General features: G+C 25.4%; 1 protein-coding gene across 3 annotated transcripts in view; it reads right to left on the bottom strand.

Annotated features, from left to right (window-relative positions):
• Positions 1-20,013, bottom strand: part of LOC136975896 (cell adhesion molecule Dscam1-like) — a 124,501-nt gene that overhangs the window by 86,253 nt on the left and 18,235 nt on the right. For all 3 annotated transcript variants that reach the window (XM_067271058.1, XM_067271059.1, XM_067271057.1), the window contains exons 4-10: positions 12,606-12,755; positions 8,460-8,577; positions 7,837-8,012; positions 7,395-7,664; positions 6,613-7,020; positions 4,217-4,378; positions 2,319-2,603 (exon numbers count right to left, since the gene is read on the bottom strand). In XM_067271058.1, the coding sequence (XP_067127159.1) occupies positions 2,319-2,603; positions 4,217-4,378; positions 6,613-7,020; positions 7,395-7,664; positions 7,837-8,012; positions 8,460-8,577; positions 12,606-12,755 (1,569 nt within the window). The remainder of the gene's footprint in view (positions 1-2,318; positions 2,604-4,216; positions 4,379-6,612; positions 7,021-7,394; positions 7,665-7,836; positions 8,013-8,459; positions 8,578-12,605; positions 12,756-20,013) is intronic.

A 20,013-nucleotide genomic window follows, 5' to 3' on the forward strand; every position in this document is an offset into this window, starting at 1 on the left:
TAACAATAAAGGGTTGTGAAAGAATTCTAATATTCTTGGATCTACAGAGACATGCAAATGAATGCAAACTGCTGAAGTTAACTATGGCTAGAAAGTACGAAAGATCTCATACACTTTAGAGTTCAATTAGATTCACACTAATCTTTTCAAAGAAACGTTATTAGATATGCACAGAAAGAAATAATAAATTCTTTGCTAAGTTCGATAAGTAGTTTTTAAAATGTAATTAAATCTTTATCGTTTTTATTACCCAAATATAAAAAGTTATTATAAAAACAGGTTCAGTAGAGATATGAAAAGAGTTTATGATCGACGTCATATATACTGTAGCTGTATAGATTTTATAGACTCTATAAACTTACTGTATAAGCTCTTGATTTATAAGCCTTTTATCCTTTATAATGAAATGATATATCTTAAACGGAAGTAGGTAAACGTTCGAAATGTTAGTGATAATTTGCGAAAGGGCGATGTTTTGCATATTAAATAGCATCGAATCTTACTTTGAAATAACTGAAACGGACCTGTATTTGTAATAACAAATTTCCATAAATGCAGAATTTGATATAGGTTTTAGGAAATAACCATTTAATTAAAACAATGCAGAATAATACTGCGTTATAAATTTTAATAATATATAGTAACTTGTAAGCTTAATAGAAAATTAACTAAAATCTTGATTAAATTCTCATTATTAAAGAATAGATTAATCCAGATATTCACGAATTTTATGCTTTTTTAACGATAAAAATAGACAAGAGGAGTATTCAATGTGAAATAAATCGTTGTTTTGAATACATTAAGAAATTCCTGCAAGCAAATTAAGTTAAATTTATGACGCTGCTTACTCCTAATAATTTCATCAACATGAAAGATGTTAGAGCAATTAAATGTTGCAGAGTCAGCCTAATGAAAATCCCGAAAATGCTGTTTTATGTTGTTTATCACCTTTGATAAAACTCGGCAGAGTATAAAGGTTCAAAAATGGAATTTTATCCTGTTAACTTCCAACATACCAAAGTTAGATATCAAGACGAATGTCGGGACCCAAGACATTATACGGGACTAACATGAAAAAGTTTGAATGAATGGGATTGAAAATTCTACTCCTTTTCTGATTTCAATTCCTTCGAGTATAAATGCGAAGCTACAGGGAAACGGATAGCTCGAATTCAACAACCTTTCATGATTTAAAATCGTTCTTTTGCGAGAATAAAGGTTATTTCATTTCTCTCGGTTGGATAACTCAGTTCGCAGTCGAAAAATCGTTATGAGCATTTCTTGATGTACCGTATTTACTGTTAGCTTGATAAGATCCGAAACTAGATAATGCTACGAATTGAGAAATTTTAGCTGGAATTAAGATCACGCTAATGTTAGAATCACGAGTTTACTATACAGAACAAATTATACAACATATTCGTCAGATTGGATCGATACAAAGTAATTATAATATAGCTTACATCTAACTCATACGATACATTTTTTTTAATTATTGCTTTAATGACAATTTTTTAGTCAATTTAATTAATAAGGTTTTAATTATAAAAAGTTACTAATAAATTACTTCAAGAATTAATAATAAAAAAATCGTTTATTACAATTTAAATAAAAATAATAATTAAAATAGTAAATTACTTTGTGGAACTTTATAAGCATTAAATTAAGATAAATCATTAAATTTTTTGTTTTATAAATTCACGTTCTAAAACTTAATTATTTGCCGAAACAAATCCGGATAATTTAATTGGAAGCAAAATTGAAATTTGTTACTTTTAGATAAAAAGCCCCTAGAAAAAAATCCTTAGAATTTTTATTATTAGAAATAAATTCTTTTTCAATCTTTTTATATTTATTTCGTGTTTACTTTGTTTTAAAAAATAAAGGAAATAGAGAGGCTTTTTAATAAATAAATTAGAAAAAAATATTTAGGATAAGAAATAATAAACTGATGTAAAAAATTTATAACTTTTATTATTTAGAACATTTTTTTATATTTTATTTATTATTAAAAAGTTAAAATAAAATTATTAGAATCTAATTATTAAAAAATTTCTTGATTAAAGTTAGAATAAAAGGATATAAAATCAATTTAAAATGACCGAAAATTCTCAGAAACTCATTTAATTTAATTTCCGTTATTTAAAATGTCCTTGGGACTAATCTTTGTTTAGTTTTATATTAAAATAATTAACCAACAACAGGTGCCATTTGTAACAATGACACGGCGACACTTTGCATGGCTACCCTTTCAGGTAGGCTAACAAACAGAAGAGAAGAGAATTTGCTGATTGGAACAGTCATTGCAAGTCACTCACCGTTAACGACTAATTGTGCCGTAGAGTTGACAGTGGCGGCTGCATTGCTGGCAACACAAGTATAATTTCCATTATGTTTCGGGTTAAGTTTTTCTATAGCCAAAGCTACAGAATAAGTGTCAATGTCTTTAACGATCACATCCAAGTTTTCGGGAATAGATTCGCCATCTTTCAACCAAGTGACAGATATTGGAAGATCGCCGCTTGCAATATTGCAATAAACTCTTGTTCGCATACCTTCGTGAAGATTTTCGGCAAAATAGAAACGTTCTATCAAAGGAGGAACTGTAAAATAAAAAAAAGAGTAAAAAAAAATGAAAAATGTCAAATATGCATCACCGGGTTACGTAATTTGACGTTATATTACGCAGTTAATTATTTTAGTTACGACTAAGATTGACGCTGTTCTAATTAAACATTGTTACCGAACTGATAAAAGTTGTAATAACTGAACACCAATAGAAATTAGTATTGAAATTTAGATTAAAATGTTTGTATCCATGAATATAGAAAATATCTTAACAATGTCGGAGTTTTAAATAAGAATTTTTTAAACTTTTTTAAAAGAATTTCTGTAAGCGTTAAGAACGAAATTAAAAATTAACGACATTCATATATTACATTTTTTTTTATTTTTAATATTGCTCGGAGGTGGATTTAGAAGTCCAGTGATATTAAGTAAAACAATATTTAGAAATCATATGATTTTTATAAGTATGAAAAAAATTTCTTCATTGACAACTTTACCGCCTCTTTTAGTGTTGAAAAATGTGCACTACTACAATATACTTTAGCAACAATCTAAAGTAGGATAATATCAAAACATTTTGTGAAATATTTCATAGCTTTTGAGACGAAATTACGTAACTAAACCAAATGTTTCAGATTATAAACCTACTTAAACACTTGTTTTATTTACTAATTTAAACAGATAAACAAACTGTTAATTTACTGTATTTTAAAAATTAAACAAAGAGAATCAAATATTTATACATTTACTATTTACAGCTATTTATTTACAATTTCAAATTTTAAGAAACAAATATTTATAATTGTACAGAATGATTCGAAGACCACTAAGTCGAGGTCCTAAAGAGGCCACTTTGTGAGCCTTGCCTATGGGCACTAAAAAACCTATTTTAGTACCCACAGGATAGAAAGATAAAAATTCTCTTTATATATAAATGAACTTCTAGATTTGAAGTTATATTGAAAATGTTAAATTATGACTGATTTTAAAATTAAGGGAAGGAAAAACTTATATCAGAGTTTTTCCACTTAAATGAAAATAAACTGTCATACTTAATAAAAATACTGAACTTATTTAAAAAATTTTTTCGATATTTGGAAAAATATAATTAAACATTATTGTTAAAAAAATCGATAGTTATTTAATATAAAAAATTCTCCAATCTGCATTTAAGGTCATCATTAATGGTTTTCTGATTATGAAATTCTTATTCTGAACTAAAAAAAAAAAATCCAATAACAATTTTATTTCTAAAAATAATGCAATACGTTAACAAAATTTTCTAAATATTAATACAAAATTATGACATAAAAATCTATTACACTGTTAAACTTAATTAAAATATAAATTTTCGATATCTCTCTTGTAATTATTCTATTTTAGAAACTTTAAAATTTATAAATATAAATAAAGTAATAAATAACAAATGCTTTGATCATTTAGAAACATCGGTTTAGCTAGAAAAAGTCTAGAAAAAATAACTTCTAACATTAAATTTTGTGATATAAAAGACAGTCGCAAAGTTGGAAAATCCTTGTAAACTAACTGAAATAAGTTTTCGATCCGGTTTCATATGTTGTTTGTCATAACAATAGATAGAGCTTAATTTTTTCGTGGCACAAAGATATTGATTGAAAGAAAAGCTTACCTCGCACATTGATAGCTAGAGTCCCTTGGGCGCTCTGACCCTGTTGATTTCTTGCTATACATGTATATATTCCTGTATCAGTAGCAGCATCCAATTGAATAATCTCCATTGTGCCATTGCTAAATATTTTTTGTCTGTGATTGAATGGAAGTCGACGTCCGTCTGTTTAAAGAAAAGGAAAGATTTAATTCTAATTTCTTTTAATATATTTTTTTTCGTTTCTTATATTTTAAAGTGTTTTTCGGAGTACTAAACTAAATACTTTATTTAAAAGAAAGTTGGATTAGTAACTTACAGTGCAGTAAATCAGTTAATAGAAGTGTAAAGTTATCTCAACTAGAATAATACGAGAGAATTGCAACTCATGGAAATGAACTTTCTCCAAAATTAAAGTTTTTTTTTTTTTTTTAATTTTTTTTCCTGCTATCTCTTTTAAATCAACGAAAAATGCTGATCGATATACTTTTAAATACATTGCGTAGATAAGTTATCGTTGTTATAAATTGCTTAAAATGTTTTTCTGTTCCTTTAGTGGATTTAATTAGATAGAATAGACGATAAGATCTATAAACTTCAGAGAATCATAATTAAAACTTTGAAAATAAATTTAAAAATTCATCTAGAAACAAAACTGAAAGGATAAACGTTCATGGAATTTTACAATTGTTCACAAGCTATAATAGGTAATTTTTTTCGAATCGAATTTAATAAAGTTAAATTTTAATAAAAAGGGAACACGTGTGTAATTTCTGATTCCGTTATTGTCTTAGTTTCTAAAATAAAAAATAAAAAAAAACATTATCTATGTTAAAACTAATATTAAAAAATATTATCGGTGTTTTCTTTTTCTCTTGGCAAATAGCAAAAATTTAAAAACCAAATCTGGCAGCAAATCTGAAGAAAAAAACAATTTAAAATAGTTTCAAATTCAATTGAAAATTCTTAATAAATATAGAACTTTCGGTTAACATCCAGGGAAAAATTTAATCTGGAAAGTAACTGTTTAGAAAATCAAGATTTATGTTTTATCAATGCCTAAGAAGAGAACTAAGCTTTTCTTTTAGCTAGCTGCTTATCATTTTAAATCTAAATATATTATCATCTTTGTTTCTAATCCTTATTTTTTATAGAATTTTTGACGTTTCAATTCTAATAATTTAATTCTTTGAATTTTCAAATATATTATACTTTTTAAAAATATTTTCTGAATCATTAAGTCTCTTCATCTCTTCATCAATAAGTTAATAGTTGAATAAAAAGTAGACCTCACGTGCTATTAATTAATGACAATAATTTTCATTCTTAATTATTAAAATTAAGATGCGTAAAATGACTTAATTTTAAATTAATGAGATAATTTGAAAAGGTGGATATAAAAGTACTTAAAATTAGTTTTTTATAATTATGATAAAAATTACATATAGATATTTATAAATTTGATCTTTTGAGTATTAATGTGATTTAAAATTTTGATTATTAAAATAAATTAATAAAAAACTGCAGTTAATATTCGATTGTAAGTGGAATTACTAATAAGAGCGAGCGATTTAAACATTAAAATCCGTTAAGTAGGGGAATTAGGAAACATTGAAATGCAAATTCAATGTTTCCTAATTCCTTTTAGAAACTTTCAACTTTTAAGAAACATTTCAAAAGGTTAGAATTTAATAGTAAGAATAAGGAATTATGAGAGTAATAGAGGAAATATAATACAGGAAACTCAGAAATGAATGAATAATGCTTCATCAGCCAAGTAAAATAAACTAAATTTAAGCATTTATACGAAAATTGAATTATAAGGAAGTTATACTTAACTCTATTCCAGCTTTAAAATTTGAATTTATTGTCTATGATTGTTTCTGCTGACAGTTTTAAAATGTAACAGAAATAAATTATCATAAATGTGACATTTAATATCGTTATAATTTCGAATATTCTATGTACTTTTCGCGTAAATTTGTTTAATTCTTTTCTTTAATAATAATTAATGTAAATAGTTTAATTGTTAACAGTCTTTAATTTTTAACGTTAAGAGAAGATTAATTTAGCCTTTATATAAATTTTTATTTATTCGAAAACTAAACTTTGAGATTTAATTCTTAGTAGACCTTTGTTTGGAGTAATTTCTGTTATTTTCTGATAAATGAATTTGTTAGCAAAATTAAATTTACAAGCAAATTTTACGATTCAGCAAAGACGTTTCTGTTTAACATAACAAACTTTATCCAGTCGAGCCTCAAGCAATATTTTTGAAAATAATACAATTCTTCCTGATTCCTTTCATTCTTAATATGGCTAATTAAAATATATTTATTGTAATTAATTTAGACAGGAGAAATCTGTAATATTATTATTAGATTCAAAGCATCAGAAGCAAGAATATTGCAATAACTAACCTTTCTCCCAGTGGATAGAATCTATTGGATGACCCGCTACTCGGCAAATCACCACTAAAGTTTCCATAGCAACTGCAGTCACATTATCGAAAGGTCGAACGAACGGTAAACCGAATACGTTCAACTTGGCTTGGTGTAAAATGGTCCCGGCTCCGTTTGTGGCCTTACAGCGATAGTAACCCCCGTCCTCTACTCGAACGTTGCTGATGTTGACGTGACTGAGGACAAATCCATCACTAGTGACATAATCTCCTACAATGACTCTTCCAGTACGCTTAATTACGTTGCCATCTAAAGTCCAAGATATTTCGGGCTTAGGTGATCCACTAGCTATACACTTTAGAGATACCGAAGGTCCGGGTTGATACGTTTGTTCCGTAAAAGTTTCAATGAATTTTGGTGTTATATCTGTTAAATATAATTTTTTTTTAAACTTTTAACATCTATCATTGTCAATCTTACACTTTTAAATAATAAACTAAAAATTATTCTATTTATTTTAGACAATTTTTTAGGTTAAAATACTGTATTCTTCTCTGTTTATCTTATTTAATTACGTATACTCATATATATATAGATGAATGGTATTCAAAAGAAAAATAACATATATAAAATTAATTTTCTTCAAAAGATTCAATGCGAAGAGAAATCAAATTATTTACATAGGACTACATAAACGTCGAATATGCAATTTAATATAGTAAATGATAAACATTTTTATAAAAATATTCTTATCAATGAAGTCTATTAAATTTTAAATAAAATCCAGATAAGTTTCTTGCCTCCCATTTTGAGTTCACTGGTTGCCTGGGTAGAAAAATGAGAATTTGAAGCGAAGCACTGATACATCCCTTCATCTTCGTTGCTAACAGAAGATATTCTCAAAACATTCCAAGTGGTGTGAAGCCTGTGATTATTGCTAGGTACGGGTCTTCCATTAAAATACCAGGAAACGTTGTGAACTGGAAAACCGGTGATGGTACAATTAAATATAGTAGATCTTCCAACATCGACTGTTTGAACTACTGGTTCGATAGTTGCTGTTAGGTGACCTAGGGTGAAAAATTGATATTGATATTTTGTTATTTAAGAATACTTTTTTTATGATTAAAATCAAATAAAATGAGGTTTTACTTTAGACTTAATACTTCTAAGGGATAAATAGCGTTAAAAAATCCATTAGCGAAAGTGAAGAGATATTTAGATGGGTCATTGATAACCTACCTGACATCACCAGCCGTGTTTGAGTTCTTTCCTCTCCCACATTATTCCGCATAACACATACATATTTACTGTCGTCATCTGGTCGCAAATCCTTAATGATCAGAGAGCCTCCAAGTTGTTCAAATCTCTGTCCTGTTAAAATTGGAGTAAGAACATTTCCCTCTACCTTGTGCCATCTGCAATCAAATGCAATTTTAATAGATTAATCTACCCAATATTATTTATTTTAAATTATAAAATTATTAATTATAATAAAAAAGCATCGTATATAAGAGCATTTGCATATTACACGACGAGTTTTAATATTTTTCAAAAAATCGTTGGCTTAATAAATTCGGAAATGTCATTTTCGATATCAATCAAAGATAAATTATGTTTGTTTTCGTGACATAATTAATGTGAGGTGAAACATTATCTACTCATTATTCCGTGTATTATAATAGAGAAATTATAATCTGAATTTCAAAATCCATTAAAATATCGTTAAAGTTATCCGAGAAACTAAATATAAAATTTATGGTAAATGAATGAATATTAAACATTTTATTTAAAGTTACGATTAATAAACTTCTGTTGTTATAGAAAATTTTAGTTTAATATTTATTCTTAGAAATCAAATTTACCGATATTTAGGGATTGGTAGACCCTGAGCAGCGCAAGGAAGTTCGACTGTTTGATGAAGAAGACCTTCGATAGTAGAACGACTATCGGTTATTCGTGGCGGAAATGTATTCTGTGGATCTAAAAAAATAAATTTAAATATTAAAATAATTTAAATTACATAAATTTCCAATTAAAACATAATTTCTGATATGTTACTTTTGATACAAAACTCATCTGATTTTCCCTAGGCTATCTGACGATAATTTACAATTGAATTATTGAACTCGCAGATTATTTTTTGCAACAAATTAATTGCTAACTTTATACGTAATTAATATCAAAAATAACTTTTTAATTTGCTACTTCAGAGTAATATTTTAAAAAAAGTACTTTTGAAGGATCTACGGACATGCAATATCAATCAAATTCAATAGTTTTAGCAGGGCTACTATAAATAGACATTGTTTATAGAAAACACTTTTGATAAATTGACAATTTTCTTGCCTATCGAGACGGTTGAAATGCAATTCTTCTTTATTCATCTCGCTATTGTAGATACATCTGATACATCAATAACACGAAAAGTAATATTTTTGTGTTCGAAATTGATAAATAAATAGTTTGACATTATTTAATTACATTTTCTTTCTATAAAATCTATGAAAATGTTAAAGATCTACGGTAAAACATTATATGAACTTATATCTATATTTAGCATAATTTTTCGATCTATTTTTATCTCTTATAATTGTTAAAGTATCTGGATAGAATTTTAATACTATTCTTACTTGTTGTTATAAAATTATGACTTACGCAATATAAACAAAGTGGTTTATATATAAAAGATATGTTTAAATTTTTAATAACAATTGAAATGTTTCTATATAAAAATATGTTATAAATTTCATTTTTTTCAATATTTATTTAAAATGCAAAGTCAGCAATGATGCAGCCTAAGAGAAACACTAATTAAAGACATGTTAGCATATATTATTCAATATCAAAAATTATTTAAAGCTAATTTATATTAATGCAAATTGGGCTAAGATGATTATTAACTTAATTTCATTCTCACATCGACTTATTATAATTAGCAGAAACTATAATTAAAAGTAAATTTGCATACATCTAATATTTAATTCTATGAATATTTTCACCAACATATGTTAAAGTTATAGATTATTATTTTAATTATCTTAAATTTATCTATAATTTTATTATTATTTATTAACCCTCCAAAACACCTAACATGATTATAAAGAACAAGAATATTAACATTGGTCTCGGGCCGTACTAAAGTTAGGATTATTTTTATTTACGTTTTGATCATACAGACCTTTTTGTAACATTTTCATGACCTTTCGAAGTTATTATGTTGATTCTGTTGCGACTGTTTTGTCATTAACCTTCTCCTTCAATATTACATTTGTGTAATATTGAAGGAGAAGGTTAAGTGTTATAATATTTTGTAGTTTTATTTTACTTATAAAAGTCAATAAATATTATATTGTATTATTTTCTAAATAAATTAGCAGAGTTAAAACAGAAATAATTTACAGAATAAGTTTCAAAAGCTACAAAAAATAAATGATAAAATAAAGATAAAGTTTTTAGGAATGCTCGAGTATTCACTACAACTATGTTATGCTCAAGATATGCTGCAATCAACAAGCGATTTTGTCTTGCAATTTTTCTTTCTATTTCTGTTTCAAGGTTCCGTTTTCACGTTTTCAGTATTTTTCTAATTACCAACTGAGTCAATCTCGCGAGTCTCTGGGCGCCTTTTCTAAATGATCTGCAAGTCAAGTGCCATGACCTAGTCGCTATTCTCTTCTTCCCACAACTTGAAAAATAAACATATTACCGTTCATAATCCATGTCTAGTTATCTGTTAGGTGTATTAAATATCGTATAATAATTCTACATTTGACATTGCACTTTAGTTTAAAAATAACGTAACAATTATTTAAAATCGGTTTACATTGTAGCATTGGTAGCAAGTCAGTGGCGGAAATGCTAGAACCACTCAAAGATATTTCCGAGTATGGATGTAGAAGGAAGAAAGAAAAAGGTGGGAGCGTTGAGAGGAAAGGGGAAAGAATGAATGAAAGGACAGTTGATGAAGAAGGAACGTTCTGAGTGCTCGCATCGCGTTTAATAAGCAAAAACTGGTTACAGTATAATATATACAAATAAATCTGTTAGATAATTTCACGCGCTTCGTTGCTGGAGTGGCATATGGTTCCAAAGATTGACAAAAAGGACGTGCACAAAATGTGTATATAGAAAAAAAAACAAGGAACATCGAAAACATTGGTCCACAGCACAGGAACGAAAGATTAAATTATTTTGGATAAAATGAAATGTAGTATCTATTTACACATGTAAATAGTGGACATCTAACTCAGGCTAAGATACTGTACTGTGCAATATATGAGAGAGCAAGAATTTTTGAGTGTGCATACAAGAAATATAGATAAATTTCGTACCAATCCGTTTCACAGACCTCGTATTAGTACTGGAAGGTTTAATTTATATATTTTAAATGGTAAAGTAGAGAAAATTATATTACAATAATTAAATTTCTTATAAAATAAGTTCTATCAGTGTAAGAACTGAAAAAAATTCAATGATTTTTATTTATAAGTCAGTTACGGTTTTATATTATATTTTGGATCATAAAAATTCTAATAAATATCATAAAAATATAATAAATATAAAATCTAATAATAAAAGAAATATTTTAAAATGATTTATTTAGATTATAATTTTGAAATGGGCTAAACGAGAACGAAATCTTAGCCATTGCATGTCAAGAATCATCTTTGCGAAGAAAAGAATATATAGAGAATTTTGCAGCTGCATTCACTCTATAGCTGATCTATTTTACTGAATGACTTTAGTATAATCTTTAATATGTGACAGGGCACAGCATCAACCTGAAAATGATTTAGTCATCCGGAAACAAATCTTGGATCTTTGCAATACTTTTCAAGGGATTCTCAATTCGTTTTGACGCATTCATCATCTTCTTTACGATGCGTGACATCTACATTACGATCTTTCGCATTCTGAAGAGTTCTTTACTCGATAGTATCTGAACCCTACTTGAATGGAACTGTTTCACAATTGAATCGCATTTTTAACTGTCAGCGTAGAGTTTCAAGTGGCTCCTGTGTTGCTTAATACTATTTTCAACAATCACTACTAACCGATTTTAGTTTGTAAATTAAATTTTTGTATAAAATTTTAAATTAAGTTAAATATTCTACAAACCTTAAATTATTTAACGTAATTGCTTTTATATATTTTATGCACTAAACTTATATAATCCTATGGTATAAAAAAATTACAAAAGTTATTATAAAATAAAAATGCAAAATGGACGAAACGTGCATTCTTCATACTGTACTTACATAATATACAATATATATAACTATATAAGTTTAAAACTCGGACTACAAAGTAAAATTTTATTGCTCGTAAAATAAAATATGGAATGTTTAAATCAAGTTTTCCAATAAAAAATTTTTCTTTAAAGTTTAGTGGCCTATTCAGTAACTTTCCCATAACGAATTCAATTCAATCACTACTCTGAGTCAGGATATATTTAGAAGTAGAAATACATCACATAAAACATCTATATTATAAGTATCTTTAAAATTTTTTAATATTTTATATATAAATAATGAGCATATATTAATTTATAAATTTTTATTTAACTTTTTTAATTCTTTACTAAGACGTATTAAAGTTGTACAGCAAGATAAATAATATGTTTTAAGTATATATATTATATATTTGATTTGTAAAAATAGTGTATAATAAATATCTTTATAATAGCGCTATAGTTAAGATAGTATAAAATATAATTAAATGTTGTACTAAAATTGTTTTCTGGAAATTTCCTTTATCACCACCTTATTTACATCCGTCGTTGTAAGTAGCATAAAAAATTATTCTTTAATTGTTTTTAATTTTATAAATCTTTATATAAGAATAACCGTAAGAAATATATAATATAAGTAAAATTTTTAAAAAGTGGCTAAAGTTTCGTTTTCAGTCCAGTAGCCTATGTGGTAAATAATATGGGTCAACCAAAACAATAAGTTTATCACAATTTAGATCGACAGATTTCCAGTTCAATTAATAATATCTGCACTCACCCGTCACAACAAGTCTTCCTTGAGAATCGCTCAATCGAGTTTCGCCTGTCAGGCGATGTCGAGTTCTACAGCGATAGCTGGTGAAATCATCAGTACTTCCCACATTTCTGATGTGAAGTTGTCCACTCGGATATACACTATATCTTCCACCTAAAAAAATACATTCGATAATCTATCCAATTATATCGATTTAAAAAATATATATATCAATATATACATATTTAATAGAGAAATAACCACTATAAGAAACTAAATTAGCTTTCGAAAATATAATTTAATCTCTCTTTTATAAATTTAATAAATTGCTAAACACAAATGTATATCACGTCTATATAATTACACGCTAGCCAATCGTATTAACGAAAGCGTGTAAACGTTTTGAGCTCGTAACTAGGTTCTTATGCTTGGGATCACACACGTTAATAAGATCATCGATGCTTCATTTTATCCTTTCTACACCCCTTCAATTATAGCAATTCTTAACAACTGTATTGTTCGTGTAGAGCTAATTTTTCTTAAAATATATCGTTTAGAAAACTATTTACCATTATTTTAAAATTAGTGACTCTTACAGCAAACAGCAAGTATAAAAATAATTTACTATAATTAAAGCCAGGATTAATCTACTTAAGAACAAATAACTTAATTCTACTACATTTTAAATAAAATATATCTACTTTATTGATTATAAAAACAACGAAACTGATTGGAAGATAAGCGTTAAAAAATAAAATAAAAAATATATAAATTTCGCTAAACCAAGTAGTGCGCTCGAGCGAAAAATAATGGAGCCTACAGAAATGACCGATGAATATGGATGACAGTCATCGTAAAGAATAAACGATAAATTTCCGAATTATATAATGGATGATTTGACAGTCAACCAATTTTTAGAAGCATCAAAAGATATATTACATTCGACATTCTCTTTTCTAACAGCTACGCCAAGTGAATAATTTGTAAATTAATACCGTACTTCGATTATCTTTAAATATATAAAGAAATAAAAATAAGTTTTTCTTTTAAAAAATTGGTTTATTTCAAAACTTCAATTCCACCGAAGAAAGTTTTCTATCATCATTTTCTTTCTTTTTTTTTAAATAATTTTCTGTAATCGATACTCGATGCTATAAAGTTTGCTTAGTAACATTTTTTAAACATAATCAACAATGATTGATGCTTGATACTGATTTAAAATATCGAATTTCGCTAATTATATACTTTATATTTAAAAAGTTAGAAGTTATTACAAAAATTTATTATGTTACTCTTATTTTATAGCCCATCCAATTAATTTTAATTAATTAGAAATTCTCTAATTTATATATAAATCGATAACAGTCAGACTTTATATTGAATCCATTTTTTTAGATACTCTAAAATTAAAATTACTGAAGTGAATTAAGACATTTTCTAGTATTTATCCATTTCTTTTAATTTGTAAAAATGAAAAATACATTTACGAATACGAATTTTTAAAAATATTTTTCAAAGGTTTTCTTGAAGCAATTCAATTTGTGTAATTCATTAATTTATAACCCGCTGCTGTGATTTTAATAGAAATTCATACGGTGTGTTAGTTTTTGGTAAAAAACGTAATTATCTTAAGTCTAACTAAAAACATCTCTAGTCATTTTATAAAAGTTAAGTTTTACTATCGAGGTAATAAAACCAGATAGTAAAAGATGGTGTAATGTAGTTACTATGTAACTTTAATAAAAATTTTATTTTATCGTTAAATGATTATTCTGTAACATGACTAGTAGCGACTGTTTTATATAAGCCCAGAAGGCATCCTATGAAATTACTATATTGTTCTCTGAGATGCAGCAGCTGCAAAATATTGCTAAAATCCATTACACGACTTTTTGAATATAAAATTTTTAAGTTAATTATATTACTTTTTTAGCTTATATATTTATACTTTTTGTATTTGATATATATAATATAAATTTAAATGCATTAAAAAATGTTTTTAAAATATTTTTGTTTGAAAATTTAATACGTTTTTTTTAGAGCGTTAAAAATTAAAGAAAGAAAGAAATTCTAGTAAAAAAATATTAAAAAACAACAATAGAATATAAGCCCTAAGAACTATGAATCAATCAACATTTAGAATATTGCAATTCAATTATTCATTATACTGTAATATATTATATAAGATAAAATATATATTAATACAATACCTTTGAGAAATGAAGACAAAATGTAATAAAATTTAAGAGCTCATAAATATAAATGGTCATCTATCAAAAATGTATCATGAAACGTACAAAATATTGGAGAGGAGGAAGTAATAGTATACATATTTACGACTAATTCTCTCTCTACTTCCTCAAGTAACCATGTTTTCCCAATAGGTTTTTATTTTTCTTTTTGTTAATATTTACCTTTTCTATATTGAATATTTTATTGTATTTTTCTTATTTTGTATCAAAAATTAATTGATTAATATGAATATAACATATTATTTCTTCAGTATTTACACAACAATAATTTGCAAGTTTTTATTCTGTTAAGTTTAACTTAATTATCGTTTCTAAAAACTATATTTTAAATTTATTATGTTTATTATATTATGTACTGTTTAAGCTGTAAATGATTTGTAAACACACTATAATACACAAGCATACTTAACATTATTCAATACCTACGAGGTATGTATTTTACAACACTGATTAAGCAATAAATATATAAGCTTTAATATTTTTACTGTTAGTTTATATTTATATTTAATTTCTATAATTATTTTATTATTTATGATATTATTAACAATTAAACCCCAGAAAAATTATATTTAAAATATTTTTTAAAATTTCTGTACATAATAACAATTCATAAATCTACAAATTAATTATATAAATTATAAAAGTAATTGGTCGTAAACTTCACATAATATTTAATATATATATATTTTTTAAATCTTTGATTCAAAACTTTAATCTGAAAGCATTTAAGTAAAAGTTTTTAATTAGGGATTAAACTTTAGTTAATATTTTTTAAATTTATAATTTTATTTGAAATTAATTTAGATTAAATACATTTGCCGGTATTAATGTTAAATTAAGTTTACTTTTTAAAATAAATAAATTTATAAAAATATTCTTTCAAACTTTATATTTTTATATTAAATTTTTTTTTTAGATTTCATTATTATATATGTATCATATTTAAATTTTATTATATACATAAAAACTAATTTTTTAAAATAAAAATATAACGCATAAATGTACTTATTCATCTATTTTAACGAAAATTGTTTAAACTTTCAGATATTATCCAATAAAATTATATTTATTTAATTATTTAACTAGAAATTTTGTTTTCATACTTTAAACGTGAAGTTTTCTTTAAATTTAAATGTCAATGTTTATTTAAAACATTAAGAACTTAAAACAAACGTTAATTGGTTTATAATTATCATTAAGAATGTTTAGAAAACGTGTGGAAGAATCCAATTAAAACATTCATGAACACAATGTCTCAACTATCCATTAATGTTTCAAATTTTAGCACAGTTTTATAATCATAAATGATGTAGTTTCCTAAAAAAAAAATCATAATAAATCTCTTTCTCCCCTAAGCAAAAAGAATATTAAAAGTAAAAATAAGAAATTGGCTCGGAGGAAATAATAAATAATTATTTTTCTTTTCTTAATTTATTGATTTGATGCAGCATGTTCAATGCGATGTAAAAAAGTGAATGTACATAACTTTTTTCCCCCTCTTGGAGTAAGTTCAATAATGGAAAGAGATAATACATTGCTTCTGGTTAAAATTAGAAAAATGATTAGTGAATATCATGTATGCAGAAGACATTTCAATCATGGAATTTTTAAAAGAAACCAAAAACTCATGTGTTGAATAGAGAAAGAAAATTAATGACTTAATTAAAAAATCGATTAGAATCTTCCTATTTGGCGCAGATGTTAAATTTTCTACACTTCTTGCAAATGAGATATCAACAATTTTCAATAAATAGCCGAATAAGAATCTTTTTATAAACACGGAAATTGAATTTTAATTGAGGTTAATGTTACATTTTAAGAAACTTTTAATCTTAAGTAAAATAATATAAATGCCATAAGCGATACGGTGTTTTCTCTCTTGCTCTCTTTCATTCTCTTCTCTTATTTCGCTTTAAAAAATATTCTTTAAGTAATTTTAAAATTTTCTTCAGAGAAATTATAATTTATAAACACGAGAAAAATGATATTTTGTAAATAACTTTCTAAAAATATTCCTAGTCAAACGATTAAAAGAGGAAACTTTTCTGAAACATGAACTGTAGAGGAAGAAGCGAAAAGGTGTAAGTTTTTCCATTAAAAAAATAAATAACTCTTTTTTTTACTATGGATTTTACGTTTACAATATTTTACATGTAAAATGCATCAAGGTATCGGCCATTAACTAAAAAACTATTGACTTAAAAAATTTTGAAATTACTGTAGCATTCAAGTGTGATTAAGAAAATTCCTAAATTAATTCACCAGGAAAACCTTGAGTTTTTAAACTTTATAATACATTTTTTTGCTGATTAAATAATTTTTCAATATATTAAGTATAAAATTTCCTGAAAAAATATTTTTAATAATTAAGATTTTTAAAATAACGTGTAACAGAATATCCTTTTAGAGTTATATAACATACTATACCTATAGCATTTGATATCCCATTTCGCCCGGTATTTAATTATATTAACTTGTTAAATATTCTAATTTCAGAGTTTTCGAAATTATTAATTATGGATGAGTTGATTCAATTATAGGCCTATTTACCGTAATATATCCTACAGAGCTTACCAATCTCATTACTCATATTTATGTAATTCTAGGAAATTCTCACAAATAGCGAAACGAATTAATATAAACTACTTGCTAATTGAGTGCAGATGATCTGTATTTACATCAAAATGTTCATGTTTTGATCAGTTTTCAAATACAAAATGAGCAATTATTTGATATATAAAGCATAATATTTAAATTTAAGATATTTAAATTAACATTGTAAACATTTCTGATGAAATTTTCAATTAATTTTAACAATTCATGTTTATAAGGAATTTTCTACTTATTACTATTTAATATCTTTTAATGACGAAAAAAAACTAATTAGAAAGTCTTATTAATATATTTAAAATTAATTATTATTTTTTAAAGTACAATTATTGCATAATGTTTAAAAAATAACATTAAATTTTGATGTTATTAATAAAAGTTCTGTTTATTCTCCTCTTAATTAGCTAATGAATAATGTAAATTCACAATTAAAATAATTTATTAATGAGTCATTTTATTTAGTAGTTACAATACGGAATATCATATTTCTAATATTACATGTTAAGTCAAGTGCATTTACTCATATTTTTTATCGTCAACAATATCCTTAACACTAGTACTGTAGGCCTACTGTATACACTTTCTCCCGAGGCTCTCTATCTAAAATTCTAAATTAATAATACAAAATAATAGTTTTTAATTATTATTTTATTTTTATTCATTTGTTAATTTTAATTGCTTACTTTTAGATAATATTTCATATATATTTTGCATTTACGTAATATATTTATTTTACGTTAGTTACTTTAATAAATTCATAAGAACATTTCTCTTAAACTAGATATGTATATATAGATTTCGAGTTATTATTTCTTCAATTTATTTCAATATCAATTGCATGTTTTTATCGAAATTGCTAGATAAGATTATTACTTCAATTTAGTCAAATGTGAATTCACTGGAAAGCCGCATAATATCTAAATGCCCCATTGAATTTTTAAAATATTCTAAATTCTCTTAAGAGAATAAAAGCTTTTGAGAATTATATAACTTATACTTTTGTTGAGATTTATTTTAAAGTATAAGTAGCTATATTTTACAATTTTCCGTTAAGAAATTGCTTTTATTAAAGAATAACTTTAATAAGTAAGCCATAAATGCCTCTTTAAATAAAAATTGATTCGTAAATATTTTCTGGTTTATTGACTTTAAATATTAAACGATTATTGCTATTTCAGATTACAAAAATGGAAAATAATTAGAAAAATTTGATTTAAAAAGTATTTTTAAGATTTTTTTTTTCAAAATATTTGCTGAAGAAAGAATTAAACAGGATTACATTGAAAACTTTTCAATATAAAAAGTAAAATGAAACATAATGGAACGTTGCTACGATAACCTTTATATAATCCTTATCGTGAGAGGAGTCATCAAGGCCATTTGGTTTTTGTCTTACATTTAAAGAAGCCTGAAATAAATATTTCTTTTATAATACAGTAGTCTATTGCATTTCTTGTCTGTTAAGGGTGAAAAAAGCTCTATTTTGTCAAATTTTATTATTTAAAATACTGTATATAACACAATTTTAATGATATTTTTTAATAGACTAAAAGCCTTTCTCGACTTCTAAGAAGCTTTGATTTTATAATGTATAATTTGATTAATCAACATTATCAAAAAGTAAGAGTACCCATTATATATTATGTAACCAAACAATGAAAATAGTAAAAGTAAACTAGAAAATAAATAAGGTTATTTGATATTCGAAATGTAGAACTTCGCGTTGTTGGTGGAACTCGGTAGAAAAACAGTTAGTGTTTTTCTGAAAAAAAGAGAGTAACTGCCTTCCTGACAAAAGAGTTCTCCATCCTTTTAGATTGATCCTTCTCAATAGACCTTTTATCAATGTAAAAAAAGAATTTAAATTGATAAAAGGATTGAGAAGAAACCGTCTTTCTCAAAATGGGTTGCACAAAATGATAAGTAAGCTGGAGGAAAGTATATGTCTTTACTTTGCAAGTAAAATATGACATTTTCCTGAGATTCTATCAAATAATTCGTCGAGGATAATATTGCATTATATTTTAGCATAAAATCGGAATTAATAACTTTATATTAAAAATGGTTTTGTAATAAAGTAATATACTATTACAAAAATAACAATACAGTATATCCTTATTAAATAGAGTAATTAAAATGGTACAAATAAACTTAAAAATAATATTTTTTATTGGGTTTAGATATATATTTGAGTGATGAAGCTTTGTACACAATTTCTTGGCACGATGGACCTAATTTCCAATTGAAAATTAGGTTCGTCGGACCGCAGAATCAAATATCAAAGAATATTACAAATATTCCTTTAAGCAAGTGGTACGTCGAGGAATATTGTAAATATCGCTTAGAAAATGCTTGAAGCAACAATGAAATATGCAAATTTCGATTTCTGCATGAATTTGGAAGAAGCAAAGCGGGATCATTCTGTTTGTCACATTAAAGTAATAATCATTTATCTAATTAATTTAGAATGTGATATATATCTATATTGTGATGCAAATACATTAATTTACCTTAATTATTCGAACTTTAACACAGTCAAACATTATTACATTACTCTTATCACATTTTTT

Source organism: Centruroides vittatus, unplaced genomic scaffold (genome assembly GCF_030686945.1).
Source record: "Centruroides vittatus isolate TY-2023 unplaced genomic scaffold, ASM3068694v2 contig_391, whole genome shotgun sequence".
Taxonomy (NCBI): domain Eukaryota; kingdom Metazoa; phylum Arthropoda; class Arachnida; order Scorpiones; family Buthidae; genus Centruroides; species Centruroides vittatus.